The sequence below is a fragment of the Anabas testudineus genome, chromosome 10 (genome assembly GCF_900324465.2).
Source record: "Anabas testudineus chromosome 10, fAnaTes1.2, whole genome shotgun sequence".
In the NCBI taxonomy this organism is placed as follows: domain Eukaryota; kingdom Metazoa; phylum Chordata; class Actinopteri; order Anabantiformes; family Anabantidae; genus Anabas; species Anabas testudineus.
This window is the reverse complement of record NC_046619.1, coordinates 16,514,403-16,534,674: the sequence shown is the minus strand read 5'-3', so window position 1 is coordinate 16,534,674 and position 20,272 is coordinate 16,514,403. Positions and strand designations below refer to the sequence as shown.

The 20,272-nt window shown below is 41.0% G+C and overlaps 1 protein-coding gene across 2 annotated transcripts; it reads left to right on the top strand.

The window, feature by feature from the left end:
• Nucleotides 1-400: 400 nt before the first annotated feature.
• Nucleotides 401-20,110, top strand: med12 (mediator complex subunit 12). 2 transcript variants are annotated; one of them, XM_026357338.1, is made up of 43 exons: nucleotides 401-540; nucleotides 1,337-1,441; nucleotides 1,537-1,728; nucleotides 2,074-2,233; nucleotides 2,362-2,537; nucleotides 3,206-3,316; nucleotides 3,668-3,940; nucleotides 4,072-4,218; nucleotides 4,389-4,488; nucleotides 4,586-4,722; nucleotides 4,930-5,061; nucleotides 5,387-5,513; nucleotides 5,725-5,954; nucleotides 6,043-6,102; nucleotides 6,182-6,355; nucleotides 7,084-7,228; nucleotides 8,088-8,206; nucleotides 9,246-9,389; nucleotides 9,475-9,638; nucleotides 10,481-10,612; nucleotides 10,776-11,003; nucleotides 11,090-11,234; nucleotides 11,392-11,512; nucleotides 12,359-12,469; nucleotides 12,557-12,670; nucleotides 12,782-12,918; nucleotides 13,463-13,642; nucleotides 13,920-13,991; nucleotides 14,084-14,247; nucleotides 14,354-14,515; nucleotides 14,728-14,929; nucleotides 15,546-15,655; nucleotides 15,803-15,938; nucleotides 16,534-16,683; nucleotides 16,966-17,331; nucleotides 17,481-17,619; nucleotides 17,706-17,920; nucleotides 18,017-18,076; nucleotides 18,275-18,504; nucleotides 18,663-18,855; nucleotides 19,089-19,283; nucleotides 19,493-19,574; nucleotides 19,684-20,110. In XM_026357338.1, exons 1-43 carry the CDS (start codon nucleotides 439-441, stop codon nucleotides 19,719-19,721), a joined length of 6,480 nt encoding a protein of 2,159 aa, XP_026213123.1. In that variant the 5' UTR covers nucleotides 401-438; the 3' UTR covers nucleotides 19,722-20,110. The 2 variants fall into 2 exon arrangements, with proteins under 2 accessions (XP_026213123.1, XP_026213122.1); XM_026357337.1 differs by having other exon boundaries at nucleotides 18,663-18,861; nucleotides 19,115-19,283.
• The last annotated feature ends 162 nt before the right edge of the window (nucleotides 20,111-20,272 follow it).

Below are 20,272 nucleotides of genomic sequence, written 5' to 3'. Positions count from 1 at the left end.
CTATTATCATTAGAGTGTCTGTGCACCGGTGGCTATAGTTTAATGGATATAATTTGTTGTCTTGTTTAACAGGTTTTGTTAAACATATTGTCATTGTTTTTTATAATAAAATAAAGCTGTTATTTTGGTGGCAGGTGGTCAACACACACAAGCACGGGGAGGGAAACCTGGGAACAACAGGTCCTTCCCATCCCTTTGTGGAGAAAAAAAACAGGATTTATTACACACATACATTTCTGGTGCTGTGTTTTGTTACCGTTTGTGTTCAATCTAAACTGAACAGCAGCTGCACCTAAAAAAAACCTTCCACCCTTTTTATTGTGCCTCACGACTCTTATTCTGAAGTTCGGGGCAGGAGCCGTCCCGGAAGTGTGGCTGGCTCTTGTAGCTGGGCTCCGGCTGCTGGGGAGGAGGAAACCCAGGCTGTGATGCCGCTGGATGATGGCTGCTTTCGGGATCTTAAGTTACGAACACAGGCCATTAAAGCGGCCCCGGCTCGGCCCTCCGGACGTTTATCCTCAAGATCCGAAACAAAAAGAGGTCAGATTTTACGATGTGCACCCTAAGAAGTCCAGGAATAACGATTTTAGGGGGACATTTTACAGCCGAGGAGCAGTGCGAGCTAACACTAGCTAGCCTGTTTAGGAAGCCCTCCAGACGACTGGGGCCTAGCAACAACAATGAGCAGCAGCCAGTGTTGCTTGTCAGTCTGTTAGCTAGCTCGCCAGCTTAGTTGGAAAACAACTGGTTGGTTAAATAGCAGCGGTGCTGGAGCTAGCTCACGGCTTGACGGGTGCTACTCAATTTAATACTAACTGCAGCCAGAAGTTAGCTTTGGGATTGAAAACAATATGCGTTTGCTTATTTATTTTTTATTTTTTGGAGTGTGCGTGACTGTTAATTGTTTGTTAGCTTGATGTTTTGGAATAACGAGTTAACACTAGCTGAACCTGCACAGCTAACCTGCTGGATCCATAAGCAGCTATTTAAGCCCAACTAATCGTGCTTGGTGTGAACACAAGAGTTTGGCCTAGTAGCTAGAAGTGCTCTTGTCTCCAGGTCTATTATTAACCTTTGAAAATGTCTTAATATCGTTGTAAAATTAATTGCTTTACCACTGCAGCATTCTGTCAGTTGGCTTATATTTGTTTTTTTTTTATTTTATTATTTTTTTAAGCTGTGGAATTTCCTGCTTTGTGCTGATATTCAGATTTTCAGGCTGATCTGAAATATAAATAAATATTTATTTATTAGAGATATATTAGTTATCAGATTAGGATTAGTAGTGTGTGTTGAATTTTTTATCCATATGCACTGAAATGTGTGTTTGTTTCAGGATGAGTTGACTGCACTGAATGTGAAGCAAGGATTCAATAACCAACCCGCTGTGTCTGGTGATGAACATGGCAGTGCCAAAAATGTCAACTTCAACCCTTCAAAGGTAATGAGCCTGGCACATCAATCCCTGAAGGCTACTTGTTGAATCGTTGAGTGATTCATGCGGCTATCTAACGCATTTCTCCCAATGATTTACAGATCAGTTCAAACTTCAGCAGCATCATTGCAGAAAAGCTGCGTTATAACACCTTTCCAGACACAGGGAAGCGTAAACCACAAGTCAACCAGAAGGATAATTTCTGGCTCGTCACAGCAAGGTCACAGAGCTCCATAAATAATTGGTTCACAGATTTAGCTGGGACTAAACCGCTCACACAGCTTGCCAAAAAGGTAAGGTTAATTATATTTACTTCATTTTGGTTTAAATGGTAACTGACTATGTTCTTATCTACTCTATTTTCCACCATTTAACCACATTGTCCTCTCCTTTATGTGCTGTGCTTGGCTTGGCAACTTAATTAGTGTTATTTCTTTGCACATCAGTCTCCAGAGAATGTTTTTTGTTTTTCTTTTAATTTCATACACCTGCTGTTTTATCTTAGTACAAACACAAATGAAAAACATTAATCAACAAGTCTAATAAGTTACTCTTTTGTTTTTTTTTCTTGGTAGAGTTTTTTTGTGGTGCTGTGTGTGTCGTCTCTTACTCACTAATATAAAATTATCTTGTAACAGGTTCCAATTTTTAGCAAAAAGGAGGAGGTCTTTGGATACTTGGCTAAGTACTCAGTCCCTGTCATGCGTTCAGCATGGATGATTAAGATGACCTGTGCGTATCATGCAGCTATCACAGAAACTAAAGTCAAGAAGAGGCATGTGATTGATCCTTGTATAGGTAAGGCAGTTCATGGTAATCAACAGACTTGTTTTACAGTATTGTTAATTGTACATTTAGTGCATTTTAGTTCTGCCTTTTATTAGATTTTTCTGTGGCTTAAATTGCATTTGTGTGTGTGTGTGCAGAATGGACCCAAATTATTACTAAGTACCTATGGGAGCAGCTTCAGAAGGTGGCAGAGTTTTACAGACAGTTTCCCAATCAGGGCTGTAGCTCACCTCCACCAGCCACTCCTGCGGATGTGGAGACGGCCATGAAGCAGTGGGAGTACAATGAGAAGCTGGCCATGTTCATGTTTCAGGTCAGTTCAGTCTCTAATGTCTACTTTTGCGCATTGTTAGGGTTTAAACAGTTCAGTACGATACTGTAATAGCAACATTTTTCTCAGTAACACAGCGATGCTGCAGTGGCTCTTTAGTAGTTTCATTAGTTGCTGCTATGATTAGTTGCATTGCACAATGACCACAGCATTATTTAATTAAACTGTAGATGTTCTGTGTCAGTGAAATATGTTTCCCAACTTATTACTCTGCTTTCTTTTCTCCTGATATATCTTGTTGAATACAAAGCAGGATGCTGCAGGCTTTAATATATAACAGACTGACCTCATCCCTTTTTAATTTGTGACTTTGTGACTGTAAATCTGCATCACAACTTGGGGCCAAATTGTGGATATGAGGTATAAGCGGTCTAATCAGATGAAAAAATATAATTTGTATTGTTTTATTTAAATGACATTTAGTGTTAGGCAGATGTACTACTGTCTTGATAGCTGTGGCATGCTTCCTGCTGGAGTAAATGCTGCCTGCCACATTACATTCAGTGAGAGTAAATCGGTTAAACAATTAGTAATCACTGCAATGAATCAGTGAATCCTGGATGAATACATTCTAGTCCTTCCCATTAAGCTATAGTTACTTCTTTCGTCTTCTTGATATTAAGATGCATTTTTCTGGCTTTTGTGTTCAGGACGGGATGCTCGACAGACATGAGTTCCTGACATGGGTGCTGGAGTGTTTTGAGAAGGTCCGACCTGGTGAAGATGAGCTTCTCAGACTTCTTCTCTCGCTTTTACTACAGGTATTCTCTTCTTTCCATTTATTTATATTTCAGCATCTGTTTGGTCTCATATTATTATTCATGGACGTATGGTTTACATTTGGGGAATCATGCAGTCCTGTTATAATTCAGCTGTAAGCAGTTACAAGTCCTAGCTGCTTAGTGTTATGACAGGTTTATACAACTGTCAACACTTTGTCAGGAACCAGTTGTGTGTCTTCATCATCGCAGCACTTTATTGGTGTTGACCTTTACTGTCAGTTGCCCCTGGAGCCCACAGCTTCTCATTTGGTTGCTAATAACAAATCTGAGTAAGCTTAGTAGATACTTAGTGCTGTTGGTAATGCTGCACATCTCTCCTTCGTTCTGCAGTACTCAGGTGAATTTGTACAGTCAGCTTACTTGTCACGAAGACTGGCTTACTTCTGCACACGGCGCCTCAACCTGATGCTGAGTGATGGGAGCCTGGGCCCCAGCACAGGAGGGCATCCAGCCCATGGCATCTTGACACAGCAAGGCAACGCCCTGCCTCCTACTCCCACTTCACAGCCAGCAGGAGGGAACCAGCCTCCGACACCCTTCACAGATTTCTACATATGCCCTCAGCACAGGCCTTTGGTGTTTGGTCTCAGCTGCATGTTACAGGTACTATATTCTCATTTTGGTTGAAACTTTTTTTATTCTTAGTTTGATATTTCATAGTGATTTAAAGCATCTCTTGTACTAATCTGACTTTTCTTCCCTTTATAATTTGCGTCTTGTTATTGTCACATCAGAGCATAGTGTTGTGTTGTCCCAGTGCTCTGGTGTGGCATTACTCCCTAACAGACAGCAGAAACAAGACAGGTTCCCCGCTGGACCTTCTTCCCATCGCACCTTCCAGCTTGCCAATGCCAGGAGGCAATACTGCCTTTACACAGCAGGTACCTCCATCAGTATTGATGTAGTAATCTTATTTTTCTGTCTGTCTTTCATCTTGTAAATGTGTGTATGTTCTGTAGAAATAACCAATACAAGTAAAATAACACAGACCAATAAAGTGAGAGGGGGGGAAAAAAGGGACAGTGTTGTCTGAACACTTCTTTCATCACAGGTCCGTGCAAAGTTGAGAGAAATCGAGGAACAAATTAAGGAGCGAGGTCAGGCGGTGGAGTTCAGGTGGTCATTTGATAAGTGCCAGGAGACGACAGCAGGTAAGAAAAATGCTCCTTTATCTCTGCAGACACCTGTTCACTGCTCACAAGTACAGGTTTGTGCAGCATTGAGATGATTTCTATAATCTGTTGCCAGGGTTCACCATCGGGAGGGTACTCCACACCCTGGAGGTTTTAGACAACCACAGCTTTGAGAAGTCTGACTTTAACAACTCCCTGGATTCACTGTACAACCGAATCTTTGGTTCAGGCCAGAGTAAAGATGGCCATGAGGTAAGGATTGATTTTGTAATGCATAGAGCATTTAGAGTAGATATTACAGTGCCAAGTTTCTGAATTAAATATTCTGCCAGCATAATTTTGATAGTAGCATCTGTGCTGTGCTGACAGCACGTGATTACTGATCGTCAGATTATAAAATGTGGCACCAAGTGAGCCTATTTTTGGCTGCATTGTCTCTTTCTGCATGTTTCTGTCCAGATGTCACCAGATGATGATGCAGTGGTGACCTTGCTTTGTGAATGGGCAGTGTGCTGTAAGCGTTCTGGTAGGCATAGGGCCATGGTGGTGGCCAAGCTGCTGGAAAAGAGACAGGCTGAAATAGAAGCAGAGGTAATACACACAAACCTGCAGCTGACGTGTTCTACATTTTTTTCTATTGTTTTTCAAGACCCAAACTAATGTTTTCCATTGTTTTAGTAGTAATCAACCTCATTACATTTCATTTGCTCTACAAAGCAGTATAAACTGTATAAACAAACACAAATAGTCCTACTGTATAATTATGTTTTGTGGCATCTGTAGAGCCAAGTCAACTAGTCAAATAAGGGGTAAGTTTGTAAATAGTTTTTCTACATTTCCACTCAAAGACTGTTTGCTGAGTGTTTTCTGTGTGTGTGTGTGTGTGTGTGTGTGTCTGCTGTGTGTTTCTTTGCAGAGGTGTGGTGAGTCAGAGGTGGTGGATGAGAAGGGCTCTGTATCATCTGGCTCCCTCTCAGCTGCCACACTACCAGTTTTTCAGGATGTGCTGCTGCAGTTCCTCGATACCCAGGCCCCCACACTGAGTAAGTCTTTCACGTCTTCGTATCCTGTGGCTGTGATTCTGTGTGTCAAACTTGATCTCAGTCTAATATTGAAAGAACTTTTAAGATTTTTTTGTCTTTGCCTCACTTACGTAGTACCTCTACTACCCTTTGCTGTGCATATTTATTATAAAGGATTTGGAAAACGGAAACCTGGTATTAAATTATTTAAATCCTGTTTGCCCCTCTGCAGCGGAGCCTGGGAATGAAAGTGAACGAGTGGAGTTCTCCAACCTTGTCCTGCTCTTCTGTGAGCTCATCCGTCATGACGTCTTTTCCCACAACATCTACATCTGCACACTAATTTCCCGTGGTGACCTGGCTTCTGACTCCCACCTGCCGCGCCCGCGCTCCCCCAGCGATGAGCCCTCCGATGAATCAGAACGCAAAGAGCAGGACGCAGGCAGCAGTGTCAAGATGGAGGCATGTTGGAGGCATCTGTTGTGGAGTGTGATGAGTCATTTATGCAGTGGTGTAAAAGGGTAACGTGAGGTTATTCTTTGTTCAACAGGACACTGGCCTGTCGGAGTCAATGGAAATCGATCACAACTCCAGTGCTAACTTTGATGAGGTAAACGCAGTTTGTCTTATAGTGTTCGCATTTCTCTTGTCTTGTCGTGAAGTAACTTCAGCCTCCTTTTGCCTCGCAGATGTTCTCTCCCCCAATGCACTGTGAGTCCAAGGGTACTCCCTCACCCGAGAAGCCTGTTCCAGAGCAGGACAGCAAAGCTGGCTGTAAAGACAAGGGTATGGACCCTGCCTTCCCCCAACTGTATGAGCAACCCCGCCACATTCAGTATGCCACTCACTTCCCTATTCCTCAGGTAAGAATGCTCGCTGTTTGGTATTTAAAGGAAATTCCATCATATTACACTTCTGGACTGTTACAGATTAGTTTTTAGATTCCACATCTCATGTGTTTCAGATTCTTTTTTTTTTTTTTTTTAATATTTGACTGGAGGTTTACTGCAGCTTCGCTCCTGATATATTAAACATACAGTATGATTGGATGTAATAAAGAACAAATTGGAACCTGTCAGCCAGCAGCTGCAGAAATGCTCTGTCGATACACTTTTCTAATGACAGCAACAGTTTAACGCTGTAAAATTGACTGTTCAACAGCAGCAATAGGTCGAATGTGTGGGAGTGAAAGAGCAGGGCTTTTAAATCATAACTGGGCACTGGACCATTTTAATTAACGGACTGTAGTATTGCATAGAGAAATGGCAAATATGCACATATTCAATAGCATTTTTGTATAATCAAGCCATATTGGGTAAAGCAAATATTATTAATGTAGACCTATGTTTACAGTTTTTTTTTCCTTCAATAGTGCCACGTTTCTTAATGGTGGCTGAATGTCAGCTATTGCAGTTCATTTAGATTTGGAGTTTCTGAAATGATTAGATAAAATGTTGATTTTTATAATTAACAGATGAAGTTAAACTTCTTAAATTATTTATCAAACGTATGTATCCTGTACGTTTGGCAAAAAACTGACTTGCTTCTCAAATACAACCAGATCTGAGGGTCTTTTTGTTCCTCTCTTTAGGAGGAGAGCGCCAGCCACGAGTGCAACCAGCGGTTGGTGGTCCTATACGGTGTAGGCAAACTGAGAGATGAGGCGCGACACACCATCAAGAAAATTACCAAAGACATCTTGAAGGTGCTCAACCGCAAAAGCACAGCAGAAACAGGTAACTGTGCTCGTCAGTTTTATCAGCCTTTGAATGATAGCTGAATGTCCTACAGTGATATTACCTTAGCTCTGGATGTGTAGTGTTTCTGGCATCTAAGATTACGATTGAGTTTTATTTTACCTACTTTTCTTGTTTAAAGATGGGAATGAAGTCGTGAAATAAAACCTTATCTCCCAATTTATTGACAGAATTTGTTCCTGCACCTCCCCTTAGAATAATCCATGTACCGTACATCATATGAAATATAATGTTTTGCCAGATGGCGATATGGAAAGCGAGAGCTTTATCATGCATGTATTTGTAACATTCCTCAAATGCAGACTGACTGTCTGCTTTCCCACTGTGGCCTTTGCAGCTGTTATCCTCCCAATACCTCTCTGTCTTTTTTAAACACTTCATATTTGCATTCCCTTCCTCTTGCCCTTCTTAAAAGAACAAGCTTTTTTCATTCTTTATCAACCCCAGAGGGTTGCATCACTCAATCTTCTTTTCCACCCAATTTCTATGCTAATAGCTCTCATCTGTTCACAGCCACTTTATCTCCGATACATGTGACATTTTTAAGGCGATTTAAGGTTTTAGAGTTATAATTGCATTGATTGGAGTGTTTTGTGTCACCTCAGCACAGTCCTGCGAGCTCATGATGACCTTCAGCTCACAGTTGTGTTTCTCCTAAATGAATTTTCCATTTCTTTACATGCCTTTTATAGCAGTGGCTTTTTGCATTGAAGACTGAAGTCGACGGAGGCTGGAAATCAGATAACAGATCATTGGCTTAACTTGATTTCACAGCTGGCCTGTTTGGAAGACCTCAAAGAAAACAGCTGACCAGTTATAACATTTCCTTCATACACAGGAGGGGAGGAAGGACAAAAGAGGAAGAGGAGTAAGCCGGAGGCCTTTCCCACTGCAGAAGATATCTTCTCCAAATTCCAGCACCTCTCCCACTTTGACCAGCACCAGGTCACCTCCCAGGTCAGAACCTCATTCTTTCATGTCCTCCAGTGTGCGGGAATCTGATAATTGTTTAGGGACTAGCCTTAGAGTTTATTAATGCAAATACTTAAGCAGCTGAAAATAAAAGACCTCCCAAGGTCTAATTTGAATGTAAATGTAATTTGAAAGTAATTTGATTTCCCCTGTGACATGTCTGAATAAAATTTGAATGGTTAATGCACTTGGTAGTCTGTAACTCAGCAGAACATAATTTAAATTTTAAATTGTAAGGGTTGTAATGGAGAATGCAGTTGATTATTAATTCTGTACAGTAAATGGCATAGAGATAAAAAAATATAAAACACATACAATATGTGGATAATAATCCACATACTGCTCAAAAGCTGTTGGATAATGTTCAGGAATCTGTCTTGTTTTTTCACATCATTTCATCTGTACAAGCAACCTTCCAGTATTATTATGGTTGTGTTTGTATCTATCTTTGTGTAAAAGAAATGACCTTTTGGAAAAATGCTTGTCTGCTTTCTCACTGACAGTTAAATGAGAAGATCAATACCGCTTTGCTAAACCATGTATTTATTTGGCACCAGCCTGGCTGGCTGTTTCCGCCTACACCTAGTCAACACTAGTGTAATCAAAATGTCTGCTTTTCTATAGTTTTGTATGTGATTGACAGATGTACAGGTGGTGTGGATCATCCTTGTTGAATTAGTTTCATTTGGTTTTCTTTAGTAACAGCACATATGTATTTATCCCCAGCTTTACGGAGGCAAGACAGAATTTCAGTGGTTAATTTTCTCTTTTGTCATTTTTGCCTCCATTCATCCACTTTGCCTGAATGACCTCAATCTCCCTCAAACAACACAACTGTAGTGTGTTGAATTTTGGCATGGTTTGAATGTTCTCGTTTTAAATGTACACTGTCTCTGCTGCAGCGCTGCTGAATGGCTGCATATTGTGTTACAGCTCAGACTCAGAGCCAAGACAGGAAATGTTGTGGGGTTTTTTTTATTTTTTTGCATGTTAATGATTTCCGATACCTTTTGTTTGTGTGCAGGTGTCCAGAAATGTGCTGGAACAGATCACCAGCTTTGCCTTAGGGATGTCTTATCACCTGCCTCTCGTCCAGCATATTCAGTTCATCTTTGACCTCATGGAATACTCGCTCAACATTAGTGGCCTCATAGACTTTGCTATTCAGGTATGGATAATTTCACCATTATTACCATTTCCATCCTAATGTGTCTCCTGTTATTCATCAACAATCGACTGTGTGTGTTTTGTAGCTTCTGAATGAGCTGAGCCTGGTGGAAGCCGAGCTGCTGCTGAAGTCGTCCAGCCTGGTTGGCAGCTACACCACCAGCTTGTGTTTGTGTATTGTCGCTGTGCTGAGGAGGTACCACTCCTGCCTCATTCTCAATCCTGAGCAGACAGCGCAAGTTTTTGATGGGTATGTCAAACAACAGGATATATTCCGATCTTAAAGACTAGACTGTATGGTTTTGTAGTTTTTACTGTTAAATTAACCATAATGGAGATGGGATTCTGCCTTTAAAGGGATGTTTGCAAGGTTAGGACATCAGTTAAACGTGTAATGAAAGTAATAAAAAGGATGTTTGTGGTTGCAACAGCGATGTAAAGAATCTTACTGCTGTTTTTAATGAGAGCTTTTATTGTCACAGGAGTGCTGACAGGGCACTTAGTTCCAGATACTCAGGTTGTTTGTGATGCTAATACTTAAAGAATTTAAGCTGATTCTGCTGTTGCACTTGTTTAAAGTAATTAATTATTAGTGAAATGCCTTGACTGTTAAAAGATAAGGATAGCTCATATAAAACCTTTAATTAAAATAAATTAAATTAAAGGTAACAAGTAAAGGTTTCTTTTATTGAAGCCTCCTTATACAACTCGTTTGTACAAACACTGTTAAGTAAAAACATGAATTTGTAGTTTTATAGGGATTGTGTGTTTTGTTTGGGTGTTACTGGCCCTGAACAACTAATTATCTTGCGCATAAAATGACAAAGTGTTTTATATGTATTAAACATATAGTAAACAGAGCACATTAATTAGTGAGCTTAAAAGTTTAATCTGGCGACTGTTAAGTTAACTTGGGCAACTGCTGGTTGTGCCTTCATACTTAGTAGAAATGCTCTTACCTAACTCTGCTAGAAACAAGTAAATGTATTTCGTGTTACAAAACCTTTTCTAAAATATTAGACTATGTATTATGTAAGTGAGTTAAGAGAGATGTAGACTTCAGGTGTGATCATTGGATCAATGTATTCACAGGTTGCGTATCGTGGTGAAGTCAGGTGTGAACCCGGCAGACTGCTCCTCTGCTGAGCGCTGCATCTTGGCCTACCTGTATGACCTCTACACTTCCTGCAGTCACCTGAAGAACAAGTTTGGGGAAATCTTCAGGTAGAATATGATCTTCTGTTATTTACATACAGTTAGTTAATTGACTATCACTAAATACTGTTATTGCCCTTGTTTCATTTATGCAATTTATAGTCATTTCTTTTTAGTTATTAGTAACAACACAACCCTTTATTCTGTTCCTTGTTTTTGTCTCCTCTCTCAGTGAGTTCTGCTCCAAAGTGAAAAACTCCATCTACTGCAACATTGACCCGTCAGACTCCAACATGCTTTGGGATCCTGTGTTCATGATGGAGGCTATCGCCAACCCCTCAGCCCACAACTTCAACCACTCCATGGTGGGCAAGATTCTCAACGACAGCCCTGCTAATCGCTACAGCTTTGTGTGTAATGTGCTCATGGATGTGTGTGTGGACCACCGGGATCCCGAAAGGTTTGTTGCTCTTGTTAAGATCATAGTGAAAGGCTCAGCTCTGTAGTCTTTGTTGGACTGTTTCATATCAAATAATGTGCTTTCAGGGTGAACGATATTGGGATCCTGTGTGCAGAGCTGACAGCCTACTGTCGTTCACTGAGTGCCGAGTGGCTTGGCATCCTCAAGGCGCTATGCTGCTCCTCTAACAACGGCAATTGTGGCTTCAATGATTTGCTGTGTAACGTAGATGTAAGTTTTAGTTGATTCATTTTTATCTGTTCTCTCGACATTATGCTTGTTTTTGAAACAGCTGCTGTTATAATATTTAATCTCACATCTCATATGTGTTTAGTCTTTTCTTCTTACACAGAAATAATAATGGTTTATCTCTACTTGTGTCCTTCAGGTTAGCGATTTATCCTTCCACGATTCCCTGGCAACCTTTGTAGCCATTCTAATTGCTAGACAGTGCCTGCTCCTAGAAGATCTGGTTCGGTGTGTGGCCATTCCTTCCCTCCTCAATGCAGGTAAGGATTATTATCCTATATAATCCTGTTATACAGACACAAATAATAAAATCTTTTAAATGCTACTGTTTTTGTCTAATATACTAGAAGTCAGTTCAAGATAACTCTCTTGTTGTTTATGTGTTACTGTTATTTACTTTAGCTAATTATTTATTACACTCTGCACTCTGTTTCGAACCATTTATCTACTGCCTTAAGTTACCTCTTTCGTACACTTATCTGTTGGCTTTAGCTATCAATCATTTATCCATCACTTTCTATTTAGACTTGTCTGCTGGTTAACAACTTTTCCCAGTCTCGACTGCAACATGTAATGTGCAGGTGTTAAATTTAGCTGTAACTGTTAACTATTTGTTCCTTATTTCAGCTCTGTCATGGAGCTTTACTGGAGTTCTCTGTGCCATCTTCCCTTTCAAAAATCAATTTATAATCTAACTCATACTAAGCTTCATATAATGCATTACTTTTATCAGAGTGCAGAGTAAATGTAGAATATTTGATCTGGGCCCATAAAGCCATGGTGTGCTTTGTGGTGTGTGAGAAGTGCCTCTCTCTCCCAACAGTTTTTTTTCCTTAGCTCAAACACAAAGCCTCATTCAGCTATGCTGTTTGGTTTGGTTTGGCTCATTTTACTCTACTACACATGCAAAATGCCAACAGTTCTCACTTGTGGTAAATGCTTTGTTCCCACTCCCTCTATGAAAATTCCCCGTCATCCCTTCTAATGAGAAGTCTATCTAGGACAAGGTTTAAATTTAGATGTGTGACTTTGATGTGGTAATTTATGTAGGCGTCGATATTTCATGGGGAAACTCTCATCAATGTGTATGTGTCCGCACGATTCAGCCTGCAGTGAGCAAGACTCTGAGCCGGGAGCCAGACTCACCTGCAGGATTCTCTTACACCTTTTCAAGACCCCACAGCGCAACCCTGTCCCCCAAGACGGTGTAAAGTCAGGTAGTAAACACCTCTAAAATAATTTTTTCATCGTTTTTACTAAAGTGAAAATTGTGGCTTTTGCCTTATAATATTATGACTTTTCAGATAAATCCTCAGTTGGTATCCGATCGTCTTGCGATCGCCACCTTCTTGCTGCTTCTCAGAACAGCATAGTTGTTGGAGCAGTATTTGCTGTCCTCAAAGCAGTCTTTATGCTGGGTAAGAATCTTTGCAGTGCTGCTGTATCATTAGGTTTTAGCTCATAAACTCTAAAATGTGGTCTCAGAAATGACTAACTTAGAGATTTTACTTGTCTCTTCATGTTTTCAGGCGATGCTGAGCTAAGAGGCTCAGGACTGTCGCACCCCGCAGGCCTCGATGACATATCGGAGGGGCGAAATGTCTCTATAGAAACAGCCAGCTTGGATGTTTATGCAAAGTATGTTCTGAAGACGATCTGCCAACAGGTGAGGAATTGAAGTGAAATGGAAACCAGTACCACATTTCTTCTAGTTGAGGTGAAATTCTAAATATGAACATGAACGTACTGAGATACCTACTTAGTGTGTCTGAAACAAGTAGTTTTCTATTGACCAGGATCCTCTGCGTCAGGGTTATGACTTCTCAGAAATGCTGACAGGAACACTCCACTTTTACTTACTTGTTCAGCAGCAGATGTCGCTTATGCCACATACATATGCAGGCCAGAGAGAGAACGAGAGCGAGAGAGAGAGCTAGCTGGCAGCAGCTCAGAGGGCTGGATGTTCTCTAGACACACATTTATTTTAACCCAGCTAAGCTCTGACATGAAATGCAGATCTGTCCCTAAGAAATGACCCTTTGCTCTGTTTTCATTACCACTCAATCAACTTTGGCTAAACATGTTTTGCATGAGTCATGTTTACTTGATACCATTCCTTAAGCTCTGCTACCAACTAGTGTTGCTCCTTAAATCAATACTGTATGTTACACCTCTTTTCCTCTGCGTTCCCCTTCTGTTCCGTCTTGCAGGAATGGGTTGGAGAGCGCTGCCTGAAGTCCCTGTCTGAGGACAGCAGTGCCCTCCAGGACCCTGTGCTGGTGAACATTCAGGCACAAAGACTACTGCAGCTCATTTGCTATCCTCACCGTCAGTTGGACAGTGATGATGGTGACAACCCTCAGAGGCAGCGCATCAAACGCATCCTACAGGTTCAAAACACACAGAAAAATAGAATTAGCATTTCTCTTTCTATTTGTGCAAGCACATAAAACATGGCTGTTTGAACTGGGTAATCTTCACCCTCTCCTGATCGTAATCAGATATGACAGCAAGTTGTCTTCCTAAATGAGAACTGTGGGGTATTACTGCCCTCTTCTGGTTGAATCAAGGATTGGGGAGCTGCATTGTTAATGTTCACCGCTGGTTTTTGACAAGGGAAAAGTAAATATGTATATGACTAACAGTGATGATGATTCTCTTTCCCAGAACATGGACCAATGGACTATGAGGCAGTCGTCCCTGGAGCTGCAGCTGATGATCAAACAGAGCACAAACAACGTAAGTTACTGTGAAAAATGCATCCAAAAGAAGTATGAATGTGCAGTTTTTATTATATGAAATCAGAACACTCCTGATTTATTTTTTAACAGGAGCTCTACTCACTCTTGGAGAACATAGCCAAGGCCACTATTGAGGTGTTTCAGAAATCAGCTGAGATGAACTCCAGTAACCCCTCAGGGAATGGAGCAGCAGTTCAAGGTGGCTCAGCATCCAACAACAACAACATCACAAGCAAGATGAAACCTATTCTAAGGTGTGTCCTTAAAAACAAATCTTACAGCCTTTATATGCCTCTTTTTTGTTTGTTTGAATTCCGTGATGCTTAAGTCTAATAAATGTGTTTACGCTGTGATGTGCAGTTCCTCCGAACGGTCAGGTGTTTGGCTGGTGGCTCCATTGATAGCCAAGCTGCCCACTTCAGTTCAGGGTCATGTACTGAAGGCAGCAGGTGAGGAGTTGGAGAAAGGACAGCATGTGGGTTCTTCATCACGTAAAGAGAGGGACAGACAGAAACAGAAAAGGTAAGTGGCAAACTCATAATTATTTATTACTAGAAAATATTCGATTTAATTTGTTCTGGCTAAATTTAAATTGCCATCCTCCAAGCTGTATGGCAGCATAGACAGTTTAATTTTGTCTCACTTTATCAGGCTATGCAAGGTAAAAAGAAAATTCGCCAGCCACATAGTATATTAAAATGCAAAGAACATGTTTCTTTTCTGTTCGTCCTCAGTATGTCACTGCTGAGCCAGCAGCCATTCCTGTCTTTGGTGCTGACCTGCTTGAAGGGACAGGATGAACAGAGGGAAGGCCTCCTCACTTCTCTCTACAGCCAAGTGCAGCAGATTGTTACCAACTGGAGAGAAGACCAGTACCAGGATGACTGCAAGGCAAAGCAAATGATGCATGAGGCTCTGAAACTACGTCTGAATCTTGTAAGAACTCGGGCATCTATAATTATTTTTGTACCTCTACGTGTTGACGTTTGAGCTGTAGATTTTTATCTCTAGCAACCAGCACTACCGGTGTGGTAGGTTTTAAAAAAAATAACAAGACGAGCAGAATTTAGTTTTGTTAAAAAGGCCTTAGTCTTAATGTCTTAAATATTTTTTCTTGCCAGCCATGGAAGGTAATGTAAGGTGCAATATTTTGCGGGTTGGTTGTGTATGCAGGCAGATGCATACTTTTTTTTTTTTTTTACCACCATCAGATTTTAGTGGTTGTGTTAATTTTATTATTATTATCAGGAGGAAGTTGCAGAATAATTAAATTAAATTAATTCTGGGTGTTACTGAAAAAAATGTGATGCAGTAATAAACAATATCATTCCTACTGGTCAGTTTGATCATGAATTGGGTATTTTAAATTCATCCTGTGTGTTATTCATTTGCTCTTTAAAAGTAAATTTGACTTGATAAACCCTGCAGAGCTTGTTGCACAGGACCAGAAATCATGGAAAATTTAATCACTGGATAAAACTAATTAATGAATACTATTTTAAATCAAATTTTGGGATTCAATTTAAAAACATTTTTTTTCTTCACTGACAAGGTGGGTGGCATGTTTGACACGGTGCAGCGCAGCACCCAGCAGACCACCGAGTGGGCAGTACTACTCCTCGACATCATCAGCAGTGGCACTGTGGACATGCAGTCCAACAAGTGAGTGTTAATAAATAGAACACCCCTCCTCGAAGTCCAGTCCACACATTATTCCCTCATTAGACACTCAAATTCTTTCTAACTCTGTTGCCGTGAGAGTTATGTCACTTGCTTTGCCTTACACTCATGTTTGTTTCTCTCCAACAGTGAACTCTTCACAACAGTGTTGGACATGTTGAGTGTGCTGATTAACGGCACATTGGCTGCTGATATGTCCAGTATTTCTCAAGGCAGCATGGAGGAGAATAAGAGGGCTTATATGAACCTGGTCAAGAAGCTCAGGGTAAGAATAGCACACCATTGTCAATCGTAACCAGGGTCAAGATGCACGCCTTCTTTTGAGTGTGTATGTGTGTGTATATATATATATATATATATATATATATATATATATATATATATATATATATATATATATATATTATATATATATATATGATGTGTTGTATATGTAACTGTGTGTTAGTTTGTTGAGTGTGTGTATTGTTATGTGACTATATGTGCTGTATTATTGATATCATGTGTGTTCTTCATGATGGCTGACTGGTTTGTGCTTATATTTAGACTATGCTGATAAGTTTCTTAGAAGAAAACAATGACCAGCGAAGAAAGAAAACCTAAATGTGAATGAGGTCATACAACATATATCCACAAAAGATAGAATCTCTCATGCCTACATCCATGTTAGTGTGTGACAGACCACAAGAGTTAACCAAAATGATGTGTGCATGGTCATATAGCATGCAAAAGAAGTTTGCCACTTGCCATTTAAAATAAATATTAAAAAAAAGCATCTCTCTTGATGGACTGATTACTTCAGTGCTAGTCTTTATGTGTAATTGCTCTTCACCACAATGTATCTATTTTATTTTACACAGAAAGAGCTTGGAGATCGACAGTCAGAAAGTTTGGAAAAGGTTCGTCAGCTTCTGCCCCTGCCCAAGCAAACCCGCGACGTCATTACCTGTGAGCCTCAGGGTTCGCTAATAGACACGAAGGGTAACAAGATAGCTGGCTTTGAAAAGGAGGTAAGAGCTTTATCGCATGCTCGTGTTCATTGATGACTGTCTGTGAAGTAACATATATCTTCAAGTCAAAAGAAGATTCAACAAAGACCAAAGCAGCTGTTTGTTTAATTAGATTAAATATTTGTGATTCCTTCATTGGCCGACAGCAGAAATAAATGTTTATTATAATAGGATTTTGCTGGGAATGTCTTCAGCTATGGGAACTGCTGTTTTAGCAACCAACCTGCAGTAGTTTGCATGTGCTCATGTTGAGTTAAATAAGACTGCTGTGTCTTCCATCAGGGCCTTCAAGTCTCAACCAAGCAGAAGATTTCTCCCTGGGACGTCTTTGAGGGTCTCAAACACTCCGCCCCTCTCTCCTGGGGCTGGTTTGGTACAGTGCGTGTGGACCGCAAGGTCACTAAATTTGAGGAGCAGCAGCGTTTCCTCCTCTACCACACCCACCTGAAGCCCAAACCTCGTAGCTATTACCTGGAGCCACTTCCCATGCCCCCTGAAGAGGAAGAACCCCTGACACCTGTCTCCCAGGAACCAGAGAAGAAGATGATGGAGACAGTAAAACCTGAGAAGAATGTGCCCCCTGTGCCTTCTGACTCAAACAAGAAGAAATCCAACAAGAAGAAGAAAACTCCCTCAACCAAGACAGAGGTCAGTCACCTCAGTCTCTGCTTAGTCAATCTAGAGCAGTAGGATTTTACTGAAAGCTGTTCTTGATGTATTTGTGTCCTGGGCAGATGTCACTATGTCACTACTATCAGATTTATAAAAGAATGCATTTTGCTTGTTCGTCTCCCCAGGACTATGTGAACCGTTCAGCAGGGGGTGGGAGCTATGGGACTAATATGCCACCTGAGCTTATGCAGAACCACCCATATGGCAGGCTGCCCTACAACCAGCCAAACTACATGTACACACAGAACCAGCCCCTACCTCCAGGTCAGAACAGCACATATTGGAAAAACATTCTTCTGATCTTAAATACCATCTGGGACTCTGGTTTATGTATTTTGTTTTTTCTACAGGAGGTCCAGGTTTAGAACCTCCATACAAACCTCCCCGCAACCAACAGATGAACAAGATGATACCCACTCGACCCAGCTACCCAGGCATGATGCCCAATATGCAGGGAAGCATGCCTGGCATGATAGGACTGGAAAAGCAATATCCAATGGGTTACAAACCCCAGCCTACCATGCCACAGGGTCAGATCCTGCGTCAGCAGCTGCAGGTCAGACTGGTGAGTCAGTCCACAATGTTACTGTTGACTCTGTAATGAATTCCTTTTATTTCACTGAATTTATACTGTTTGCTGACTTGTCACTTCATTTTACAGAATCAGACTATGATGAGACAAACACCCAACCAGCCATACACTCCAATGCAGGCATCTCAGGTAACTCTCTTTATCATTTGTCACCTCATTTGACACCTATTCATAGACAGTATGTCTTCTGAAACCTTTACTTCTGATACTAAAGAGTTTTTAAAAAGGTTTATTGCATGATTAATCCTGTCTTGGGCACCAGTGCTCAGTCAGTAACAGTTCGTTTTATTAGTCTTTGTTTTAATCATCCACGTTGTCTCTGTTCAGAACATATCTCAGGGCTATACCACATACGCAACACACATGGGGATGCAGCAGCATCCATCCCAAGGTGGTGGTATAGTTTCTTCCTCCTATGGGAACCAGAACTTCCAGGGCACCCATCCAGGAGCCAACCCGGCTGTGGTGGATCCTCTTAGGCAAATGCAGCAGAGGCCCAGTGGTTATGTTCACCAGCAGGCTCCAGGCTACGCACACAACATGCAGAACGCACAGAGGTCAGTAAAGTGCAGTAAAGAAATCTGCTGACTAGCACTTAAACGTTGACCTTTCTTCTCTGTGCTGTGTTCAAGTTTGCATTCCAAGATTATTGTCCTGAATTTTATATCAGTCACCACTGCCCTGATATTTGATCTTCCTGTCCCGTAAACCTCAGGTTTGCTCACCAGCCCCTACAACAGAATCCCATCATGCATGGTCTCAGTCACATGGGAAACCAAGGCGTCCACCCAGGCATGAGGCCAAATCAGATGCTGGCAGAGCAACAGCAGCAGCAACAAGCAGCTCAGCAACAGCAGCAGCAGCAACAAGCAGCTCAGCAACAGCAGCAGTACCTCAGACAACAAGCAATCAGAGTATGTTACTTGATCATCATTCTGTTTTTGACTTGCAAAGTAAAAAGATGCCATTTGTGGTTACTGCCTTTTCTGATCATGTAGCCCTAAAGCTACAGGTTTTAAACCGTAAAAGAATGAATGAATAAATGAATAAGTACAATTTCAATACAGATAAGTATTGTACAGAGTACAGATTCACTTTTAATATACGAGTTCAAGAAATTCAGGTTGAAAAGTTAGGAGACATTATCTTAATCTCTTTCAACAACAGCAACAACAACAGCAAGCAGCAACAGCAGCAGCAGCAGCAGCAGGTCCAGCCTCAGCAGGTTCCTCCTCAGCAGCAAGTTCCACAACAGCAGGTGTCAGCAGGGCCTCCACCAGGTCAGGCACAGAACCAAGGCCTGGGCATGCAGCCGCTGCCCCCACAGCAACCCTTGGTATGTCCCTGTGCAGGTGGTAGGAACTTAGTTCAGTAGTTCAGTCTTTTTATCTGTCAGTATTATGAAGACATGTTCACATATGGATGTGTCATGAAGTAGTTGCACACTCTAGCAAACATGCAGCCATTAGTATACTAGACGTTGTAGTACATTAACCATAAACCTTTAAAATCACAGTAATAAATATGTTCTTATCTCTGTTTTAGTTCCCTCGACAGGGAATGCAGCAGACTCAGCAGCAGCAGCAGACAGCGGCGCTAGTCAGACAGCTGCAACAGCAACTTTCAAGTAAGTACAATACTTAAAGTACTACGGTACTTCACATGTCCCGAGTGTGTTGCAGCAGTTATCGTTTTCAGGTTCCGTGTTTATAATGAACCCTTTTCCCATTTTTCAGATCAACAGCCAGGACAGGGCACCAATTCTTATTACTGATTGCGCTTGTTTATAGTAGTGTGCAGAGAATAGACCCTGGTTATGTGTGGAGGCTCGACTCTGTAGATTGAAAGATGAACATATGCAGCCATGTTTAGGCTGTTCAGAAGGAAGACTGTTCGAGGCACTAAGGACCACCTAACAGATGAACCAAACCCCATCTTGACCACTGAAAACATACAAAACATCGTCAGTTGTGTAATTATGGATTATCAAAAGATGGATCCTGCTCTGAAGTAGACAGATAATGGTTAATAATGGAAAATTCTATGTAAAGAAAAAAAAAAGTACCAGAAACTATAAGAATAATGCAATTTTTTATTTTATTTCAATTTGTACAATTTTTTCAGTTTCGTGTATTTCTCATTAAAAGATCATGTCAGTTTTTATGTCTTGTACTTGTGTTGGCTGCCAGTACAATGTTGATGGAACATTTTGTGATGAAAGAGGGGCTCGAAGAATTTATAAAGCTGCCGTCATGCAAAAAATATACTTTAAGGGCATTGTCGAATTCTATTTGCTTCTGTCTTTTAGCTTGTTACATCTCCTGA